This window comes from Lonchura striata, chromosome 6 (assembly GCF_050655825.1).
Source record: "Lonchura striata isolate lonStrDom1 chromosome 6, ASM5065582v1, whole genome shotgun sequence".
NCBI lineage: Eukaryota > Metazoa > Chordata > Aves > Passeriformes > Estrildidae > Lonchura > Lonchura striata.
Genome location: NC_140708.1, coordinates 11,745,889 through 11,766,655, shown reverse-complemented (window position 1 = coordinate 11,766,655; position 20,767 = coordinate 11,745,889). Strand labels below are relative to the sequence as shown.

The 20,767-nt window shown below is 40.9% G+C and overlaps 1 protein-coding gene across 9 annotated transcripts in view; it reads left to right on the top strand.

Moving 5' to 3' along the window:
• The window catches only part of ARID5B (AT-rich interaction domain 5B), a 156,314-nt gene that overhangs the window by 49,965 nt on the left and 85,582 nt on the right, over nt 1–20,767 (top strand). For all 9 annotated transcript variants that reach the window (XM_085583196.1, XM_085583193.1, XM_085583195.1 and 6 more), the window contains one exon: nt 2,501–2,726. In XM_085583196.1, the coding sequence (XP_085439322.1) occupies nt 2,501–2,726 (226 nt within the window). The remainder of the gene's footprint in view (nt 1–2,500; nt 2,727–20,767) is intronic.

The following is a 20,767-nucleotide window of genomic DNA, read 5'->3' as shown; positions in this document are numbered from 1 at the left end:
AGCGTGGTCTCCTTCTGTATTTTGTATTTGTGCTGGGCTGCTCCCTGGTGCCATCCTGGGCACCTCTTTGCACTCTGTGGCTGTGTTTGGAGGCTTGGTGGCACTGTGCTGAGGGGTGGCAGAGTGGCGTTTTTGCTGTGTCTTTGTTTTCCTGGCCCCTCACATCAGTGTGGGGATGCTGGACACCCCAAATTCCCATGGCTGGATGTGCTGCTGCTACAGGAATCTCATGGCTGAGGTGTGCTTTCCTCAGCTCCCCAAAAGGTCCCCTGCTCCTCTGCAGTTCCCCCTCCATGGCAGCCTGGACAGAGTGCATCCGTATGCTTCACCCTTGGTACAGTAGGGCTTTTTTGGGGGGTTTTTTGTGTGATTTTTTTTTTGTTTGGTTTGGTTTGGTTTTTTGTTTGTTGTTTGTTTGTTTGTTTGTTTTTTAAAGTTTGATTTCTTTTTCCTCCTATGTACACATCACGTGCATGTGTGCAAAGGTTGTATTCTCAAAAACAAGTTTATTCATTGATGATGTAATAGTGATTGTACTTTTCTTTTGGTTAATAAATTGTCTGCTGGGCTTACTTTGTATGCCAGCCAAAATTAGTCATACCAGTTCTTGGAAAGGATCTGAAGAAACTAGTAATTGAAATCATAATCATTTGATCATGAGAGCTATTTGGAAAATAATATTTTAACCAGAAGCATGTCTGATCTCCAAGTCAGGCTTTTGTTGGTTTTTTGCATTTTTTTATTTAACTGCTGCTAAGTAGATTTCTTCAGTATGGAATATGAGGAATTGTACAGTAGCTAGTGATGGCATTCAACATCCTAAGAGAGGAGTTCATCCAGAAATTGCTGAGACTGTCTGCAGGCAGGCTGATATTTATATATATGTATTATTTTTTTCCATTCTGACATTTAATAATCACCATGTAATAGCTATAAAATGCATAGCAACTACAGCTTTTTTATTTCAAGTGGATGGTGTAATGAAATTGGGTGAAACCATCCATTGAAATTGTACTTTGTAGTACCCAGTGCTTGTTTACAAAGTATTGACGTTTGTCATAAACAGAGATTTAAAGCATCACTGTTATTGTTTGTTGTTTGGTGGAGGCTCTTATGCTGTGCAGCGATAAAGGAAAAGATTTTATTACAAGCTTGCTTAGCATATAAACATGCTGTTCACTTCTGACCAAATATTTGTTATTGCACTAAATGTAATGAAGGTGCCTGCTTATAAAACAGTTTTGTATTATATAAAGAAGAGTGGAATATCAGATCTGTTTTTTTACTAGAATTACTTCAGGTTTTGTATTGTATGCAACTTGTCACAATAAAGCTCTTTTTTTTTTTTTTTCCATTGAGCAGTATTTTATTTCCTGAGGAATGTGTTCAGTGGACAAAAAAAAAAAACACACAGAAAGACTCAATCGTGCTTTTCCCTTTGTTTAATAACTCAAAGAATTTATCTTCCCTTTGCAAATACTTATGTTTATTTGAGAGAAAAATTGGATTGTGGTTTATTTATTTCAAGAACTGTAACCTTGTTTAGTGTTAGAAATGTGTGGTGGGCAAGGTGTGGTGTACAGCCAGCTCTTGTTACAACATAAATTATTTCTGCTGTTTTAACAAAAAAATCTGGAGTGTATCTTGCTGGATATGTATGTTTGTTTGTTTATTTTTTGAGGCTTTCTTGATCCCTTGCTCACTGGAGTCAGCTGTAAAATATTCTGCTTATTCATCATGACTGAGAGGAGTTGATTGTTTCCTGGAAGGTTAAAATCCACCAATTAGGACTGTTTAATTTGAGTGTATGTTCTGGAGGCTAAACTAAGTTTAAGTGCTCTTCTTAGACTGTATGTTTTAGAAGGGGGAAAAAAATTGCACTTCTGATCTTGAAAAAGGTTTTAAGAAACATGAGAATGTGCAAGTTTCTTTTGGTGGGAAGCACATTTATGTAGTATTTCTTTAGGGATTACATCACAGTTTTATTTAATTTTAAGGACAAAAGTTAAATTCAATATTTGTGTATAAGCCAAGGGAAAATGTACCATAAACATAGGAATTTTCTGGTGAGTCAGAGTTCCAAGAATCCGAGATTTACTTAGCCCATTTATTTCAGGACTAACTATAACCATTAGTCATCCAGCCATGAATTTTTACATTTGCAGCTAATTGCACCTAAAAAGCAACTTTCCCTCAAGGCTTTGGGTTATACAGAATGTGATTTGGCAACCTGCATTTCAAATGCCTTTTAGGATCATTGCCCTGGTCCTAGAAATTGTCTTTAGATGGTGTATATTTGCTTCAAGTAAACAACTAATATTTCCACTTAGGTGGCAAGAGGAATAAATTAAGTGCTAGCTATTCTGTGATACAGAAAAATTACTCAGCCTGCAGCAAGACAGGCTTTTGCAGGAGTCAGTGCAGGATGATATTACTGGTTTCTCAGTCATCGGGGAGCCCAGAGTGACATCTTGTATTCTCATCTGATCACTTCTTGCAGGATGAAGTTATTGCTGTTTCAGAAAAAGTTACTGTGAAGCTTGAGGACTTGGCAAAATGGGCACAGTCCGATTTCTCCAAATGGAAGTGTGGTTTCCGGGCTGAGCCAGTCCAGCCCATGGATGTGGGGAAGAATGGGCAGAAAGAGGCCTTGACAAGATACAGACAATCCACACTGAACAGTGGCTTGAACTTCAAAGATATTCTGAAGGAAAAGGCTGACCTTGGTGAGTATCCCTTACTTTCTGTTGTGGGAAGGGGCCTGTGGGAGAGTCTTTTGAAAACAGATGAGCCTGATCCTGCCATGCCACTGCAGATTCCCAAGGTATGTCTGAGCCTAGGGCAGAGGTGTGGCGATGAGATACCTGTGTGGGATGAGTGGTGGTAGTGAGCTCATCTCGAGCTCCTTGCAGACTGGTGTGGGCTAACACTGTGATACCTGTCTGTATGGCCCCCAGCAGTACGGCTCAAGCCCTGCAGATGTGCATACAAACAATTGTCACAGGCTCTCCTTGGGGCTCTGCAGGCTGGGGGATCAGGTCAGAGCTGCACACTGTGGGGAGAGGAAGCTGACATGTCTTCCTGAGGCCACCTGTGACAGGCAGGGATGAGCAAAGGCCTTTCACTTGTCATGTCCCATCTTCCAGAAACTCGTAGGTGCTCCTGGTGCTTGCCCTGACTGTATGGTTGGCTCTGTGTCTCGTTCAGTAGGGATGTGTTCCTTCCATGGTGTTTCCTTGTCAGCTTTATGTTGTTACAGGGCTCTGCGAGCACCCCACTGCTGTCTCCACACACAGACCTCTGTTTGTTTTCAGAAAGGGAGTTGGTAGCTCTGCTACTTTGGATGGTTGCAGACAGGCTTGCAGCTGTGGGACTGCTTTGTTGCACAGGCACTCACACCTATCATACCTGTGGTGGGTTCCCAGGTCCAAGGGAGATCAGTCTCCTGTTGGTAGGCATGCCTGTTTGTGGTGTTGGGACCTTGGATGTTTAACAGCTGTCGGAGATGGCACTTTGAAGTGCATACCAAGGACATTCTCTCTTCTAAGTTTTTAATAAATGTTCCATGTTTGAAGAGCTTCAAGTTTAGGCCATAATGTGTGAAAAGGTAAGAAATTAAAAGCTAGGCCTAATGCTTTTGAAGACATGCTTTTGTATCTATGTGAACAGGAGTGCAGGGCCAAGTTCAGTTTTATAGTGCTGAGACTAGGTTGGCATTGAAGCCAAGTTACATGAAGCTGAAGATCTGTCTTAGAAGATTTATCTTCTGCATTTCATTTTTCTGATCTTATCAAATGGTGAAGTGATTTTTGTCTATCTCACATTTTACCATTAGCTATGTAGGCTGGAAGATTAAAATGCAATTGGAAGCTGATCTTGTTTTTCATTGCGTGTCCAGGGAAAAAATAAGCCATGCAATTCTTTCTCTCTTTGCTTTTCTCTGTGGTTTCTTCTAGTTCGTAATTACATGCAGTAATTTTCTCTGCTATTGCTCTGGTATCTTTACGCACTACATTTATTTGCATTTGTTTGTTGTGTCAGAAGAATCTTAATGTTTTTCAGACAGAACTTTTGTGTGCTAATGTTTTCTTGTTTTTGTTTTCAACAAACAAAAAACTCCTTGTGGTAAGTTATGAAATTGCTATTATCTACCCTAGGAGCCAGAGAAAATTATCTTTAAGCCCAAGGCTTATAGTTGCATGTTAAGCCTTTCAAAGTAGGGGTTATACTGAAAACGCTCATGGAATGCAAACTATATGGTATAATTTTGATAACCCCACATTCTGATGTTGCTCATTTTCAGTTGCTGGCTCTGGCTTTATTGTTGCATTGGGTTTTTTTTGTTTTTTTTTTTCTAGTAGAAAAGGGAATTTTGGCTAATGTTTGGTTATGACTGCCTTTATCTTCATAATGACTGGTTGACAGGAGTGAAACCAAAGGTTCACAAAGACCTATAGCTGACTGAATACATTGATACAGGCAATTGATCCAGCCTATTAAGGGCATCAAATAAATTTCTTAAATCTGGTATTGAGATGGTTTTTTTTACTATTTGAAAGAGCCAAGAATTTAATCCTATTTTGCTTCCTGGATCTGACACAAAAACTCAGAAGAGTGGCGATCTTTAAAGCTGATGGAGCAGCCCTAGTTGGTGTTCTGTAGGCAGTCCATGAGCTCTGGTGTTTGTCTTGTCTGTGGCGTTCAGCGCCCATGAGACGAAGAGGATTTACTTCTCTCATTCTGAGTGGTTGGTCAGAGTTGACATTGCTCTGGGAGTTGTCATGTCCCTAGCTGGGGGCAGGGGCAGGAGCATGTTCTGGGGTGTCCGAGTCTTTTGAGCTGCTGGTGTTTTCTCTTCTCTGCTGTCAAAGGGCATCTTTGCTGCATGTTAGGATGTGTGCCCTCAGACCTTTTCCAATAGTCAGTTCTTGCCAACAGAGCAGCACTCAGCTGTAGTGATCAAAAGATTTATTAGCAATAACTTCTGCACAATGGGATGGGGTAGTCTTTCCTCTTAAAATAGAGTTGTATACTGTAAAAGGAGCACGGTGCACTGTCAGGCAAAGGTCCCTCACGTGATGCTGGTGTTTAACCCTGGCTGTAGATGAGGAAGTTGCTGAACCAGATGTTGAGAAGGCCTAGATAAACAACATGATCTCCTGGACCCCTTTTTTCCTATGAAATGGCATGTTTCCATTACAGAAAAATCCCATAAAAGTGAGTAGATTCTGCAGCTTTTCCTACTAGGTGTTTTTGAATTAAGCTCTGGAAGGTAATAGGAAATTATATCCCTACCAAAGAGCTGAAAAAAGCTTTACAGAAGAAACAAAATCAGTTTTCACACATTATCCAGGAGTGATGAGGAGTGAAATAACCCGGATGAAATGAAAACATGGCTGATACAGAACCAGAGAAGTGTCGCTGTGCAAACATACTTAATTAAACACATTGCTACTGGGAGCAGGGCAGCTTCAAACACCAACCAGGCAAAGTGAGGCCTCGTGTGAACAGTGTACACCCTGTGCCATGTGTTCAGGGCCACTTGCTTAGCCAAAACTAAGGCAACACCTGGTTAATCCACAACCTGTAGAAACCATGAACCTATAACTGAAAGTCAACCCTAATTCAAACAAGATAGTTCTGTCTCCTTTTTTGTTCTTTATTCTCTTTTGTTGTCCTCCCCCTCTTTCCCCTCTTTTCTCTTTTTTTTCTTCTTTCTTTAATCAATTTTTTTCTTCTTTCTTTCTCTTTGCCTTTCTTTTCTGTAGAAACTGTTGGGTTGGGGTTGGTTTTTTTTTCAGCAAAATACTGTTGTTTTTATCACCAGTGAATTATGCAGAACTTTTCTTTAGGACTGTATTAAATAAAAGATCGTGCAATGGCATTTTTTTTGTGTGAGCTTCAAGATATCAGCCTGAAAAATGATTTTTAAGAATTACTTCTTTCTGTCTGTTGAGATATTTATGTTATACATTCTGTCCCTTTCTACAAATATGTCAGTACTGAATACTAGCAGTTTATGTCTTAAGACTATTTATAGCTTTCTGAATATTTCTTTCAAATGCTGAGGAAAAATAAAGAGCAACAACAATGCAGCATATAAAAATAGAGTTGCTCAGGAATGTATTATTCATAATGAACATAAGAACCTGTTTTTCCAGAAGAATTGGTCTGATAAAATCATTCACTACTGAGGTCGCTAGTTATTTATTTTTGTCTTTAGAATTATTTAGGGAATTTTTCTTTGTAATAAATGGACTTGTATACCCATATTTGGTAAACCAGTGGGAAGTCTCCAAATGAGGAATTATTTCATTTTACAAAATGTTTAACAACTAAGCAATGTAAACACTATCGGTTAAATATGGCAAAGTTGCATATTTGTACTCCTTGGGCTATAGTTCAAAAAAAATTCAAATTATTTTATATAACATTGCTTCTTACAGACTTCCTTTAAGTGAAGTATGAAAGCTGCAGTGTAAGCTTTATTGGCCTATAAATATGTCATTATAGTTGGACTACATTTATATGCTTTGGATTGTTGTTTAAGCCAAGAAAATATGTCTCTACAGGTTGACTTTTTATTGAAACCCTTTGAGGCATACAACAGAATGTATTTTAGGCCAAGGTTATTAAAACAGCATTTTCATTTTTGCAGCAGACTCATTGTCAATTATGCTGCCACAAACTGTCTGTGGATAGGCAGTTATGAATGGTTTCATCTCTAAATGTGTCTTTAGAAAAAGAAATAAAAGATAGAGGAGTCAGAGCTGAAATTGAGAGAAGAGACTGAGGGAAAAATGACTGAATTTAGTGCTCGCCAGCTCTGCTGGTTTGGGTTAGGCTGGGCTGCAAAACTGCCTGGGTTTAGCCATGGAACAAATGGCCACTGTGCCTATGCTGGGACAGGGAGGTGGGAGCTGCTGCCACAGCCAGGCACTTTGCAACCCTCTGGCTCTGTCATGACAGAGGTCTGGGTCTGGTCCCCAGGTTAGCATTGCCAATTTTTTTCATCCATCCTCTTTGAGTCTCACGCCAAAATGGGCGGTTAAGGTTCCTGCACTGCAGTGTTAGTAATGGGATGAGAAAGTTCTGGTGAACTGAAGGGGTTTTGCTGCACGCACTTCTTGTTTGTTCAGGTCCAGCAAGGGGAAACCCAAAGAAAATTTAGCAATCAGTCCTGTCCTGGCTTTCATTAATTTCATTTCAGTCAAACATTTGAGGGTCTAAAATCAGAATCTTTGTTCGGAAATCAACTACTGCTCCTAGCTGTGGTGTACATTCTAGCAGTCACGCTTTTCTCATCCATAGTTGTTTATCCATTAGTTGTTTCCTACTTCTCATGAGGTAGCTCTTTTGAACTCTACAGAGGAGCTTGCTGGGCAGAGCTGGGTGCTGCAGGATTGGGTCATGCTCTCGTTTTCTTTTCTTTACCAGTTTCATAATTTGCATATCTTCACTTGGAAGATTGCACTTCCTTGCTGGACCTTGTGTTGCCACACAAATTGGCCAATCCCCAGCAGATTGCAGTGATTTTGGAAGGATAGGCAGAGCAGGGATGAGCTGTCTTTCCAGAAGGTGCCAACTGCACAGTTACCAGCCCCAGTGGGCACTGGGCTGTTGTATGGCCCTTCCAATTTCTCTTGCCAGTGGCCTTCCAGCAGGTGTGACTTCACCAGATGAAGATCATCAAGTTATGTAGTCAAACTGTGCCATGATCAAAACTGATAATCTGCAGCTGTAGCATGTTCAGACATTTGTGGTGGCTTCTGCTCTGACGCTGACTCTCCTTTTTCATTGTTTGTCGCGTGCTGCTCAGTTCAGGCTCACCTGGCTTGAGTTGGTGCAATAATTTTCTGACCAACTAATCATTAGCTATTTAGAGTACAGCCACTTTGCATACTTTGTGCCTAAATAATGCCTCTCTTCCCCTCCCATTCTTCTCTGTCTGTACTCTTTGCCTCTTCTTGTGCCTTCCTGTCCCCATTGCCCTACTTGAATGCCATTCCGATCTTGATAAAGCTCCTGTAAGTGTCCTATTATCCCATTTTCCCCTCTCTACCCTTGTGCATCGCATGTTGCTTTTTGTCTTGTGGGTCAGAGTGACCTCTCACTCATTTTACCCAGCCCAATTGATACAGTTCTTTTGCCGTAGATGAGGCTATTACATGACTCGTCTGTTGTGCTTCATGGAGCCTGAATGGAGAAAGACTGCTCCCTTGGGAAAAAAAGAGGCTGTGGCCTCCCTTTTTGTTCTGTGTTTGTGCAGATTATAGCACATGCCAGCGCTACTGCAGCAGGACAAGAACACCAGCAGGCTGTGGAGCAGGAAGCTCTGTTGGGATGACTGTTCAGAGAGGGTGTGAAGCAGGAAGGCTTCACTTGCTTCAACACCTTCTTTTGGTTTAATTACTGCTTACTTTTGGTGTTAACATGTTTGGGATCAGAGATAACCTGAGGGGCTGAGCAGACAGACAGAGATAAATATTTGTTTTATTACTGGTCAACCAGTTAGTTTAACAAATACTTGCTGGCTTCAGTTGTTGGCTGCCTTTTAAGTGCTGAAAGGTGATGCAGTTGTAATGTCCAGTGTACTTCCAGTAATTCAGTCCTGGAGATGACCCTATCTTCAGTGGCATTTTGGGGCTCTCCGTCCTCAGTTCCCCCTCTCTTTTGAGCCAATGCTGCTCTCCTCTGCATCTTCCTCCACCTCCCTGGAAGGAGGTTGTTGGGGTTATTCTGAGGTTGTCTGTCCTTCTTTTGGCCACTTGTTTGCCTGAGTAGTGCTGGGATGTTTTAAGTGTTGTTTGTCTTCCTTACCCTGTGGAGAGCCTACTTCATTGCAAAGGAAGGGTATGAGGGTGAGATTGAAAACATTTTAATATGCAGCACTGGCTGCAGAAGCCTTTCACTCACCACTGGATTGTGTTAAGCCTCATCTATTTGTGATTCTTGAAAGGCAGTTTAACACTGCACACCTCAAACTTCAAGCATGCCTTATCAAAGAGTTTGGGATTTCTTATCAAGCTTTGACTTCCCTTTCAGCTTTTATAGAAAGGGGGTGAAAGCATCCCCCCCTGGAAACTGAGGATGCGACTAGTTTGTTCTTTGAAATGTGGAAGGTATGCCAAGAAATGTAAATAAAATCCCGGGTAACTTCCCTCTTGGTAGCCCCTAACTCATAGTGGTTGTTGACCACCCTCCCTGTTCCTGCAGCAGGAGCAAACTAACATGATTATCAGAATTGTGCTGATAGCAGTTGTCACTGTGTCAGCATTTTCAATTATAGATTGATATGACAGGGCACTCCTGTTCATGTAGAGCATGGCCATTTGCAATTGCAGTTCTGGTCTATTCAGAAACATCAGAGAAGGAATCACTCCTGCAAACCAAGAGGAGGAAGAGTTAAATTTTACTCTCTAGCCTGTGGAGCTAGAGAACTGCCCTGCGTTCTCTTAAAGTCAAAGTTGCAGCAGTTTGCACCATCAATAAGAGTTTTGTTGCAGCCTCTGGCTGGAACAGGATAGCCTACATAATTACAAATAAGTAGATAAAAAAATAAGGACCATTCATAGACAGTGTCAAAGCAGCCAGTGTGGGACAGTGTCCCTTTAAAAATGTTTGATGGCTTTTTTTATTTTTGTCTAGTTTTAGCACGGGGATTGACCTTGCCAGGCTGTGTAATAACCCACATGTGTCTGCTCTCCAGGATTTTTTCCCTTCTAGTCACTGTTGGATCTTGCATTTAATTCTTACTGACCATGGGTTTTTGTTCAGTAACTGGAAACGTCTGTGTCCTGGTGCAGTGTTGCTGTGCTGTGAATCTGGCTTTATCTCAGTGTTTGCTTTTTTGTTTTTTTTTTTTGCTTTTTCCTTTCTTTTTTTTAAATAATTGGTTTAGAGGGTGCTAATTTCCTCTCCAGCCTTCCATCTACCTTCCACTTCTGTTCATAATGTGTCTGGGTCCCACAGGGTCCCAGTTTGGGACATCTGTTGTTTTGTGTTGCTGCGCTTCCCTTGCCCAGCACCATGGAGGGAGGTGGTCAGTGGTCTCCTCTGTGTGTCATGGTTGCTGGTTAGATGTGGTGATCCCTCACAGATCACTGATGCTTTTTTTTTGCATTATACCCTTTCCACACAGCCAGCCAAAAATTTGCTGAGTACTGAGATCTGTAAACCCAACACCTATGTAATGTTGTGGTATAGTTGAATGGGCCCCAAGGACATCCTCTTTTTCCTGCCTGGCTGCTTTCTGTGCTGTAATTCTGTGCTGCTGGAGCCGAGGATTAGAGTCCTGCAGCCATCTTTGACTCCAAGTGCTCCATTAATCAAGTTGGAGCTGTCTTCATACCAGCCCATGAACCATGCTGGCTTGTGACCTGTATGGCTGTGCTGAGATGCTCAGGCTCTTCTGTGGGGTTCTTGATACCATGGGCAGATCTAGGCGTCGTTTCCCATGTAGGGAGAAGGAGAAAAGCCAGAACAAATTTATTCACCACCTCCCTTCCATGCCTTCTTGAGTTGCTCTTTATGGCTCCCTTGCCCAGAGAGACAACTGGCCCTTTGTAGGCATACTATGATGTGTCTGGCTTCTCATTATCTGTGTCCTAGTCTGGTTCTGACTTGTGCTGTTGCAGAAAGGGCAGTACTTTTTCTCTGAGATCCAATATTAATCTTATAGATGACCTGTCTTCTATCATGAGAGGTTGTCAGAGAGAACATCCTTTGTGCATATGAACTTGAAGGTGGAGATTTCCTTTTTATTCCTTTTCTCTTCTTTTTGAGAAATCCTTTGGTAGGACAAGTACACAGGAGCAAAAGCTGTCAGTGAATGGCCATGTCAGCATTTACGGAGATCTCAGCAACAGCAGGTGATGGCCCTTCAGCTTGCCAAGGTGGACCTTTGCTTGGGCAAGCAAGGGAAAGTGGGATGTGGGAACACTAGAAAGAAAAGGAAGTTATTGGACAAGACTGTGGGAAGGGGCTTGGCTACAGCAGCTGACTGGGCAGTAGCAAATGTGCCTTCCCAGCCCAGGGATCTCCTCCAGCACTGTGTATCACCTTTGTGAGCATCAAGAGGGGCTCTGTGGGTGCACAGGAGACTGTGATTCTGGCAGCTTTGTCTTTGTTGACTGACTTTTAAGAGCATCAATTCTGACTGCTTCATCCCTTTTGGTTAATTTGGGTCCTACTTGTCTTTGCTGGCTTGGTGATCCTTATGTGATGAGAGCATTGATTGATGAGGGTGTTTGGGAAGGCAATGGTTAATAGTGTGTGTATAAATTGGAGTGCGGTTTGTGGGAGTGGGTGATAAAAAAAGCATACATTTAAAAATTGTGACAGCATGAATTGTAACTTACTGGGCAGGTTTTGTATTAGAGAACCTTGTAGCATAGCCTTTATTTACTTCATTTGGTAAAATCTGTACCATGTAAAGTAAGTTCCTCCTTAATTTTACTGCTAATAGTAATTTGCTTGTAAAAATGAATCTTCATCACTGTAAACCTTCAGCTTGGGTCTGTCTTGATCTGTAACATTGTGAAGGGCAAATAGTTAATGGCATAAAGAGGCTTTTGTTAGTGATAGGTAATATGTATGATTTTAGCAGGAGTATATTTTAGAAGCTTGTGAAAAATCAAGGTGAATTTTTACATCTGTGCACTGCTGCATAGTTGATATATGTAGAAGCTTAAATTCAAAATAAGCTTCTAGGAGAGCCCACATTTGATTTTCCTAAACATTTAAATATATGTATCACACCCTCATTTTAAGATGCTGGTTAATGACTTTATGAGCATGCTGGCAGCCAGAGCATTACATGTGGTTTGAGAAATGTGTCTGGATATGCTTGGTAAGCAGTATTGTTCTGACAGTGTACTAAAGGCCATCTTCAATTTGGCTGTGCTCTACTTTGTTATGCTGTGAAAGGAAAAGATAATTCAGCAGAGCTGAATTGTGCTGTCGGCTGGAGACGCCACACTTCAGAATACAAATATTACTAGGGATAAATGAATCATTAAAAGAACAGTAGCATAAAATATCTGATGAATGAACTCCAGGAGTCTGTGCTGGAATAAATTTAGCATTCACGGACAGTACCATAATATGTGAAATAATAGTATCAGTTCTACATTCAGATGCCAAAAACATTTATGGACCCAGAATAATTGTGAATTACAAGGCTATAAATACATGGAGGGGATTTGGTGATATCATAATAAACCATGAGAAATTCGCTAGGCTGGTTTCTAATGTTACCAGAACCTTGAGATATATTTACAACCTTGTTCACACTCCTGCAGTTTTAGGGGGCAATTCTCCTCTCACAACACGTTCGTCATTCCCATTAGTGCCAAGGGGAGTTATGCATGTGTGTCATGTGTGGAATAGATCCCCACACAATTCAAGGATCCTATAACAAATACCTCATTTAAGAAAAAGGTGGGAAACATTCACTCTCATCCTCCTCCAAGTTCCCCCACGTCCTGTTCTGCTCCTGTGATTGAAGCTAGTGAATATAGGTAGAGGATGACAAAGTTGGTGCTGTGTTCCTGAGCATTTTATCAACAGCTGCTTCATTTTTTTCACTTTTTATTTCTGAGAAACTAAACAACCAAAGCCCAGATGTTCTTGTCTTGCCCAGTTTCTTAAAAGTGCAGGCTAGCGCATTTTAAAAGACCCTTGTAAATACCCAGGGGAGGCTGGCATTGTCAGCCTGTCCTCCAAAAGGAGGCTTCATTGTTGTGATACCAGATCCATACCCGATTAGAACAGTTAATTAGGAACTGAGGCTGAACCTGATGTGGTGTTCAAGAGCACGTCACCTGTTTGTAATTAAGCCTGGTGTCCCCTGCCTTGCTGAGTTGGGGCGGTGACAGTCTCCACGAGTACTTAGTGTCGTTCACACATCCCAGTGTTAGATTACAGCCCTGCAGTAATCCCGGGGTGCTGCAGGACCCCTTCCCCTCCCAGCATGTCACCCCAGCCAGCTGTGCCATGTTACCTCATCCTTCTCATAAGTCATTGGCAAAATACACACGTTCAGTGAGGTGCAGAGCAAGTCTGCTCAGTAATCCCACATTCCTTAGTGTTGGAAATCTCTTGACTGGCCAAGCTGCAGTCTTTCTGCTCATCCCTCTCCTGGCTGGACATCCAGGCCTGCCAGGGGAGCATTTCTGGTTTTCACAGTGGGAAGGGTCTGTAGCTTCATTTATGTCCTTCCACATGGTTCCTGTTTTACTTTTTGGGTCTTGGTAGACTCGCCCTCTATCAGTAGATTAATTAAATCCCTGAGATATATTCTAGACCTTCCATCCTTGTCGGCCGATGAAACAAACAGAAGATAATTAGAGGATCAGAGAAATAACAGCAGTGAAGTGGTTATCTGCAAGAGGGGTGTCCTTGGCAGCCTTGTAGGTGATTTGTAGGCTTTGGTCTATCAGTGATAGGTCCTCACCCAGTTATACACTGAACCTCATTTTGCTTTGTTCACTGCCAGTTTATTTAATTGTCTTTCTCTCTTGAATTCTACCATGTTGTTACTATAGCAAGGTCATGGGATTATTGATTATTTGTTTTTGTTAATTACTAATGACTTTAACTTGATATTCTTTGTAATATCTGTGTGATCTCTTGTGGCAAACCCAGTTGACAGAGTATAATGCAATCTTAATGCGTGTTTTTCTCTTTAATTATTGTGAAATCACAGTCTCCACTTCTCTTTCACACTGAGTATTTCCAAATTAAAAGCTTTGTGGGATGAAAAATTAAATGAGAAGTTACTATAAAAATCTATTTCAAGGATCTGAAATGCTTCAGCTCCATTTTTATTTTTAGTTTTCTTACTGCTTGAATGACCCTTTCTTGTGACAGTGTTTATCACTATACTCTTCCAGTCTTGTTGCACAGAGAAAATAGATTAAAAAGTAATTTTACACTTGTGTTTTTAATCCTCTGTTAAGATACATAAAAATGTGGCCCTGTAAGTTCTGTGGTACAGTAAAAAAAAAAAATAAACTAACCCAAATAATTTTGGCAGTTCAAACGCAGAAACTAAAAATAATTTAATCTGCAGTGTGAACATAGTTTCATATTTATACTAGCATCTGGCCTCAGGAATTGAATACTCCATTCTTTAAATAGCTTCGCTCTGGCTCTTGAATGCTTTGTGACTAGAACATTACCCTACAGTCATACACCTTGTTTACATATTTCTTTTAAAAGGCAAAAGAACTTACAGTACTTCAAAACATTGGTACAAGCTCCCTCCTCCCCTCTTGCCTTGGAAAAGAGAAGTTAAAAAGAAAAAAGTGCGAGTGGTCTGAAAGTGCATTTTAAATTTAGTTCTCTCAGATTGCTACTGGGTACATATTTTACTGTCATTTGTATGAAAAACTGGAAGAAAAATTTTCCAAAGAAAATGTGTGCCTTTCCAGATGCCCAGCAGTAGTCAAACACAAATTTATATATACTTTGTCAGTTTGTTTTTAATCTGGCAAGGGTCTTTGTCTTTGGAAATACTTTGCCTGGAGACATTGGGTGTTTTTTTGTTACCTCTGTGGTAGAAATAAGGATCCAGGTCCCTGCAAGGAAAAACAGATCGGAATAATGATCTATTCAGAAAAAAAAAAAAATCATAATAATGTAATAAAAAGGTAACCACTAGAAATAGAAGGCTAATGATTAGCTTCTTACAATCTTTAGGGACAAAGTATCTTTTTATAGTTTTACGATCCTTGCCCAGCCTGACTTTAGGAGGAATTGCATTTTCAGAATTATGTATTTGTAACTTCAGCTAGCTTTACAAATTTAGTAGATCCCTATTTAGTGTCTGTTGGTGAATGTAAGTCCAGCCTAATATTCTTACTGCTATTTTTTCATTCACATGTCTTGAGGTGAACCTAGGAGCAGAAGAGAAAATATCCCATTTTTAAACCTTAATCCAGAATCCATTCATATGAGTCACTAAAACAAAATCATAGTGGTTTGGCTAAAAAAGGCTTCATGTCCAAAGGGAACGTTCCTTAAAATGCTGGCTCACTTCCTACAGTGTTTCTTGAATGCATTTTATACATTGCCTTTGTGCTATTGTAAAACATCAAAGGTTAGATGCTGCAGTTTGGAGTGTGGGAGGCTCCTGGTATTTCGGTGGACTGGTCAGTTTGAGTGAAGGCAGTGGGCTTGTCCCTTGGGAGGTGCTCAGCCCCCTCAGCTGCCTGTGCTGCTCTTCCTGTGGAGGATCCTTCCAGCTCAGGTAGGGAGAGCATTTCTCTTTCTTGTGGTAACTCTTCCATGCTGCAGCACTGGCTTAGGCTTGCTGCTGTGGTGTTCAGAAACACCCTGCAGCAGCGTGAGAGAAAGGGAAATCGGGCCCCGTCTGCCTTTGTGAAAAAACTTTGGAGAGTAAGTTGCTTTGTTTTTCCTACCCAGCTATTAGAGCCCTCAACAGGAACAAGCTTCTAGGATAATCATCCCACTTGGGTTTTGGGAGGTCAGTACTCATTTCTGTAGGTTTCAGACCAGCCTGGGACACTGAGAACATGAGTGCCAAGGCTGTACTCTACCATGACTTCCAGCTTTGATCCTCAAGTGATGGAGTGAGAAAGAGGTGGTGCGAAGCTGGATAGGAGCAGGGGTGAGGATCGTTGGAGATAGCAGTAAGGGCAGCTTCTCTACCTTGCCACTGGGATTTTTGTTAGCCCTTACTGCAGGGAGGGTTCATGCTTATGTTTCACTTTTTTTTTCAGACCTGGGTCCTCTGACTTGCATAGAGTGAATGCAAATGGTGCAGGATTTAGGCTTTGGTGATTTCAGATACCATGCGATTCTAAGACACAAAACATTTGATTTATTGGATAAAGCCTATTTAATATCTTAAAAGCATAGAGTAGAAGATCAGATGTGAGCATAGCAGCCTTAAAATATATTCCCTGACAACATACTTAAGAATGTTTAGGTCTGTATGAAATATACAGGAAATTAGGCCAATTTTTTTCCCTGCTGTTTTGATGGCAGGGTCTGCAGGAGAGACAGAGAGTGTGTGGACAGGAATTCATGGGTTTGATAATGTGAGCCCAGCATATTTGCACAAATGGAATAGAAGCATTTTTCACCCTCTGCAGAAGAAACTATTAGTAGTTTCTCTGCCTCTTTGAGAGACTATGACTGATCAGATATATCAGCAAATCCACATAAGTAAACCTGAAAAGTGATTCCCTCATCTCTGGCTGGGTGTGTACGGTGTTTGCACAAAGCAGTAACTCTTCACCATTTCTTGTGGCTTAGGGAAGCAGGGAGAGCTAATTCTTAACACCCAGAGATGAAGAGAGGCTGCTGTCCTCTGTCAGACCCTTTTCCCCTCATCGCCTTGTAGATCAAGTCAGTCTACCAATAAGAAAAGGTTTATGTATGTTCACTCTGAGAATACTTGTTAAGTGTTCTAAAACAGTGGACTTTCATGAACAATGAAGCAGAAAAGCAGTTACCAGAAGGACTTGTAATGATTTCTGATCATGCTAATGTCTGAGCATTGTCTTCTGCTGCAAAACTAAATTCCCAAGAATATCATACTGCTTAATGTATGGCTGGTTTGCTTAAGGAAGCACTCAATTTTCTACTTTTTAGGAGCACAATGCAATTAAAGTTTTTATATGAAAAGGAAGATTGTGCCAACAGTGCTTGCAAATTATATTGTCCAGGCTGTAAAAACATACTGAAAGCATTGTTGATACCTTGCTGGACATGTGGCAGATTTCCTACTTAGTCATGTAATGTCTTGAGCAGCAGATGTTCTTAGTTGGGCAAGTAACAAAAGTTTTGCAAATGTTTGTTTGGGTGGGTAGAAACTTGGAAAATAAACTGTGGTTCAGTTTTCTCTAATCATTACAGTGGTTTTGTCACTTATTCTTATGGTTGTAGCACCTCCAGCTGCAGCACAAGCTCTCAGGAAACAAACCCTTGTTACAGGTGGTGCAAGGAGTGCCCTAAGCTCAGTGGGGCTGGCAGGGCATTTTGCCTTCATCACTGAAAGTTTTCAAGACATGAAAGAATGGGATGGCAGTCATAGAAAAAATGTCATTCCAGTTTCCATTGTGCTCCTTTTCCCTCAGAGCATGTCTGTATGGATTGCATGTGGGACAATTCTGTGTGTGCCTCCTTGAGATCTTTGCCCCAGCTATCCATAAGAATTTCTCACCGTGTCCATTTCCAGATTACCAGCCAGGTTACCCAAATCAAAATAGGAAACAAGGCTCCTTGAAGGAGCATTCCCTTTCATCTGGTGAGGTGACTCCAGGTCCGTGCCAGTGATTGCTGACTCCAAAGGCAGGAAACCTTCTTGAGTGTGATAGCCTGAACATGGAGGCCAAATTTATGCCAGAGTGGATCCTCGGTTTTTGTTTGGTGCTAAAACTTCAGCTAGAATCTGTCTTCAGAATGGCTTCAAGCTTTTCTTTTCAATTAGTTTACCTACATAGCTGGTATCAGAAGCGCAGTTGCACATAATAGAGTTGATTTTTCCTTTCCAGGATCAAAATGTTGAGGTGACAGTCACTGCTAGACACTCTGAAGTTCAGGCCTTCCTGCCACAGTGTCTCAGAATGAATGTCCTGGTTTATCATTCCGTGTTGCTATGTAATTCCTGTTGAGCTTGGTGACCCAGTGCAGCAGAGCTCAGGTGATGTGCTCTTCCAGTGTCAGGAATCCACAGAGCAGCAAAAAGAGCAGCTTCTCCAATGCAGTTGTTAAACTTGACTGTAATGTTGGGAGTTTAGGAGAGCATTATTTCAGTCATTTTTTAACTGCCAGAGATAGTCACACTGAAGATCTTGCATGCTTTAGCTTTAGTAAGAAAGATTGGTTATTTGCCCTTTCCCTACTAATTGTGACTTCTCCAGAATTTGCTTTCTGGATACCATCCCTTCCTGTTGTCAAACCCTCTGATACAGTAGGTTTGAATTGCAAGGGACGTTTAGCATCCTCAGGCTTGCCCTCATGCTGGTGCAGGAGGAGGCAACTCACAGGCCAGGAACAAAATGCTTGGCATCTCTCAGAAATTCCCATCTCACTTGCATCTGGTAGAAATGCACCCTGCAGTTTTTTCAGTTGCTCATCATGAGCGCTGTGGCTACTGTGCAGTAACTGTTCTTTTGCATATTCTGTTCTTCTTGGGTATTGTAGGAATTACTGCATCAGTTGAGTACTGATGAGAATGATTAGATGAGAGTGAAATGTTATGGGTCATTAAACAAACAAACAATCCCACCTCCATTTTATTGAAGTACCTATAAATCTCATCAGTTTTCTGCTTTACAGCCAGTTGATCAAGGATCTGTGTGAAAGGGCGGGCTGTTAGCTTAAGGCAACTCAGACTGCTTTAAGTGGCTGTGAACTACTTTTATAGTGCTACCAGTCTATTTCATTTCCAGAAAGTGAAAGTTCGAAGTAGGTCCTGAATCTGGTTTCTCACATGTGAGATCATTTTGCTACCATGACCTAGAAACTAACAATGAATGTGTAAATTACAGGCAAGAAGAAAATTCAGAATTGACTGTAAGGTGAATGGAAGTTGAATAATTCCATGAACTTCAACTGTGAAAAGAAGAAAAGATCGCTGAATTCTAAAACAGACTTCAATATGGACAAAGAAAATGTTATTTTAGTATAGATTAAACTCATGACTAAGATATAGATGGATTATTGTATCTGTTTCAGATGTAATTTCATGCCTGAGAATTTACATTGAAGGCAAACTGGTCTGGATCACATTAGCAAAGGCCCTGTTTTGCTCTCAGTTTAATTAAATGGAAACTGCTGGCAAGGTGACCTGAGTAGGTTTATAGAAGCAATACTATTTTGTATGTTGGAGCAGGAAACTGTTAGGTCTTCCAGTTTGAAAGGGACACAGAAATGAAATCTGTGATTCATTCTTGTTTACAAACTCCCAGATAGTATGTGCAATGACCTTAGTGATAAATTAGCTGCAATTGCACATTATATGAGGTGGGCTTTACAATAGCTGCAGACTTCATGGTTATGAGAACCATGACCTTTGACAAGGAGGTTAGAACATGAAGTTTTTCCAAACAGTGCCTAGATCTTCAAAAGTATTTGCATTTCCTTCCCTGTTTCATGTGAGTAGATTGACAAGATGTGTGGTGGGTGTTCTGTTTGCTCGCCACAAGATTGTTGTCAGGCAGAAACCCCCCAAAACAAAAAAGCCCACCCTTCAGGAACATTGATTTATCTGTTAACTGTGTCTGGCATGTTGCCTTTTGGCTTTGATTTCAGAGAGAAACATATTTGGTTACTTTAATAGGCAAAAGCACTGAACCTGACTTGTAGGGGGGAAAAATTGTTTTCTTTTCCCTTTTCAGTTCTGTTTATCAGATCCTGACGTACTGTATCATAATTGTGCAACAGTTCCAAGTTGGAGTAAAGAAAAGTAGAACTGGATGTCAGGCTCCATCAGCCTCATTATTTTAGAGCCAGCTTTTCTGGGTGACTCAGTGGGACTGAAAATGCATGTTTATGCCAGTTAATAACCACCTTGTGACACCAACTTAGATGATATCAAATGCTTTTTTTGTTCTCAAGAATTGTTTACATCACCTATTTATATCTCCTTTTTATTTATGTTGTTTTCTTATCTTAGAAATTTTTGCTGAGCTGGAGTTGACTTGCCTTTTCCCTCTAGATCTGCTTGTTCACCCTTTTTTGCTTCTTTCAGATATACTGAAAGAGAAGGATTTTTTTTTCCAGTATTCTTTGACCATGGAAATCTAGGCTTTACCTGTTTTTGGCTACTTCTCCAATTTGATGATACAGTGTGCAAGAATAGAAGTTGAGAATTTGAGAAAGCAAGTTTTTTAATCATGTTGCAGTAATTGTATAATTTATTCTGTATGTATACACAAACAGAAGATGATTACACAGACATATGCTGATGGCTACCTAGTCATCTTTCATATGTGAAGCTGCACGTGTCTCTTTGTGTGTGTACATGGAACTGTATAAGCTGCTGAGCTCCAGTACCCATAAAGCACTTGGCCAAAAGAGTGTATTTTTGAAAGGCTTAACATTCTTCACATAAATATCAGAAGTAATGAAAGATCAAAAGAGAAAGAAGGAAGAAGAATAGTTTTTTAAAAACTGTAATAGCAGCAAGAAAAACAGAAACAAGGAGATTGTTGGGAGACCTCCGTCCCTGTGAATGCAATGTTTTTGCAGGGAAACTGTAGGAGGAATTCTTGTTTTAATATTGATTTCAGTCATGCTGTAGCCCAGTGCCTCCAGTAAGCCTGAATGGAAGGTAGGTGGAGATGAGACTTGGAAAATGATTGCATAACTATAGGTGAGGGGAGGGAAGAAACTCTGCAGCCACCATCAGTGCTTTTGCTTCTCCCAGTAACACAGTGCAGTCCATCCCAAAGCATCTCCTGGTGTTTTCCTACATGGTGCTCACATCTACTTGGTCTTCTGCCTTAGCTGGGCAGTGATCTCCCAAGGCCCAGCTCCCAATGGCAGTTGCTTAGCAGTAATTAAAAATTAATCAACCAGCAACAAACTCTCTTCATATCCCGGGGTTGTCCATCAGAGCTGCTCCCCAGCTCTTGCTCATGTGTGCTAGGGGTAGAAAAAGAGAAGAAAAGGTTCAGTTCGTTTTGATTCTGACAGTGGTGAGGTAAGAAGTACAGAGAGGTTGGGGTGGTTAGTAAATTATTTTGTGTGCATAAGTAGCAAAATACCTAACTCGGTGGGACAAAACAAT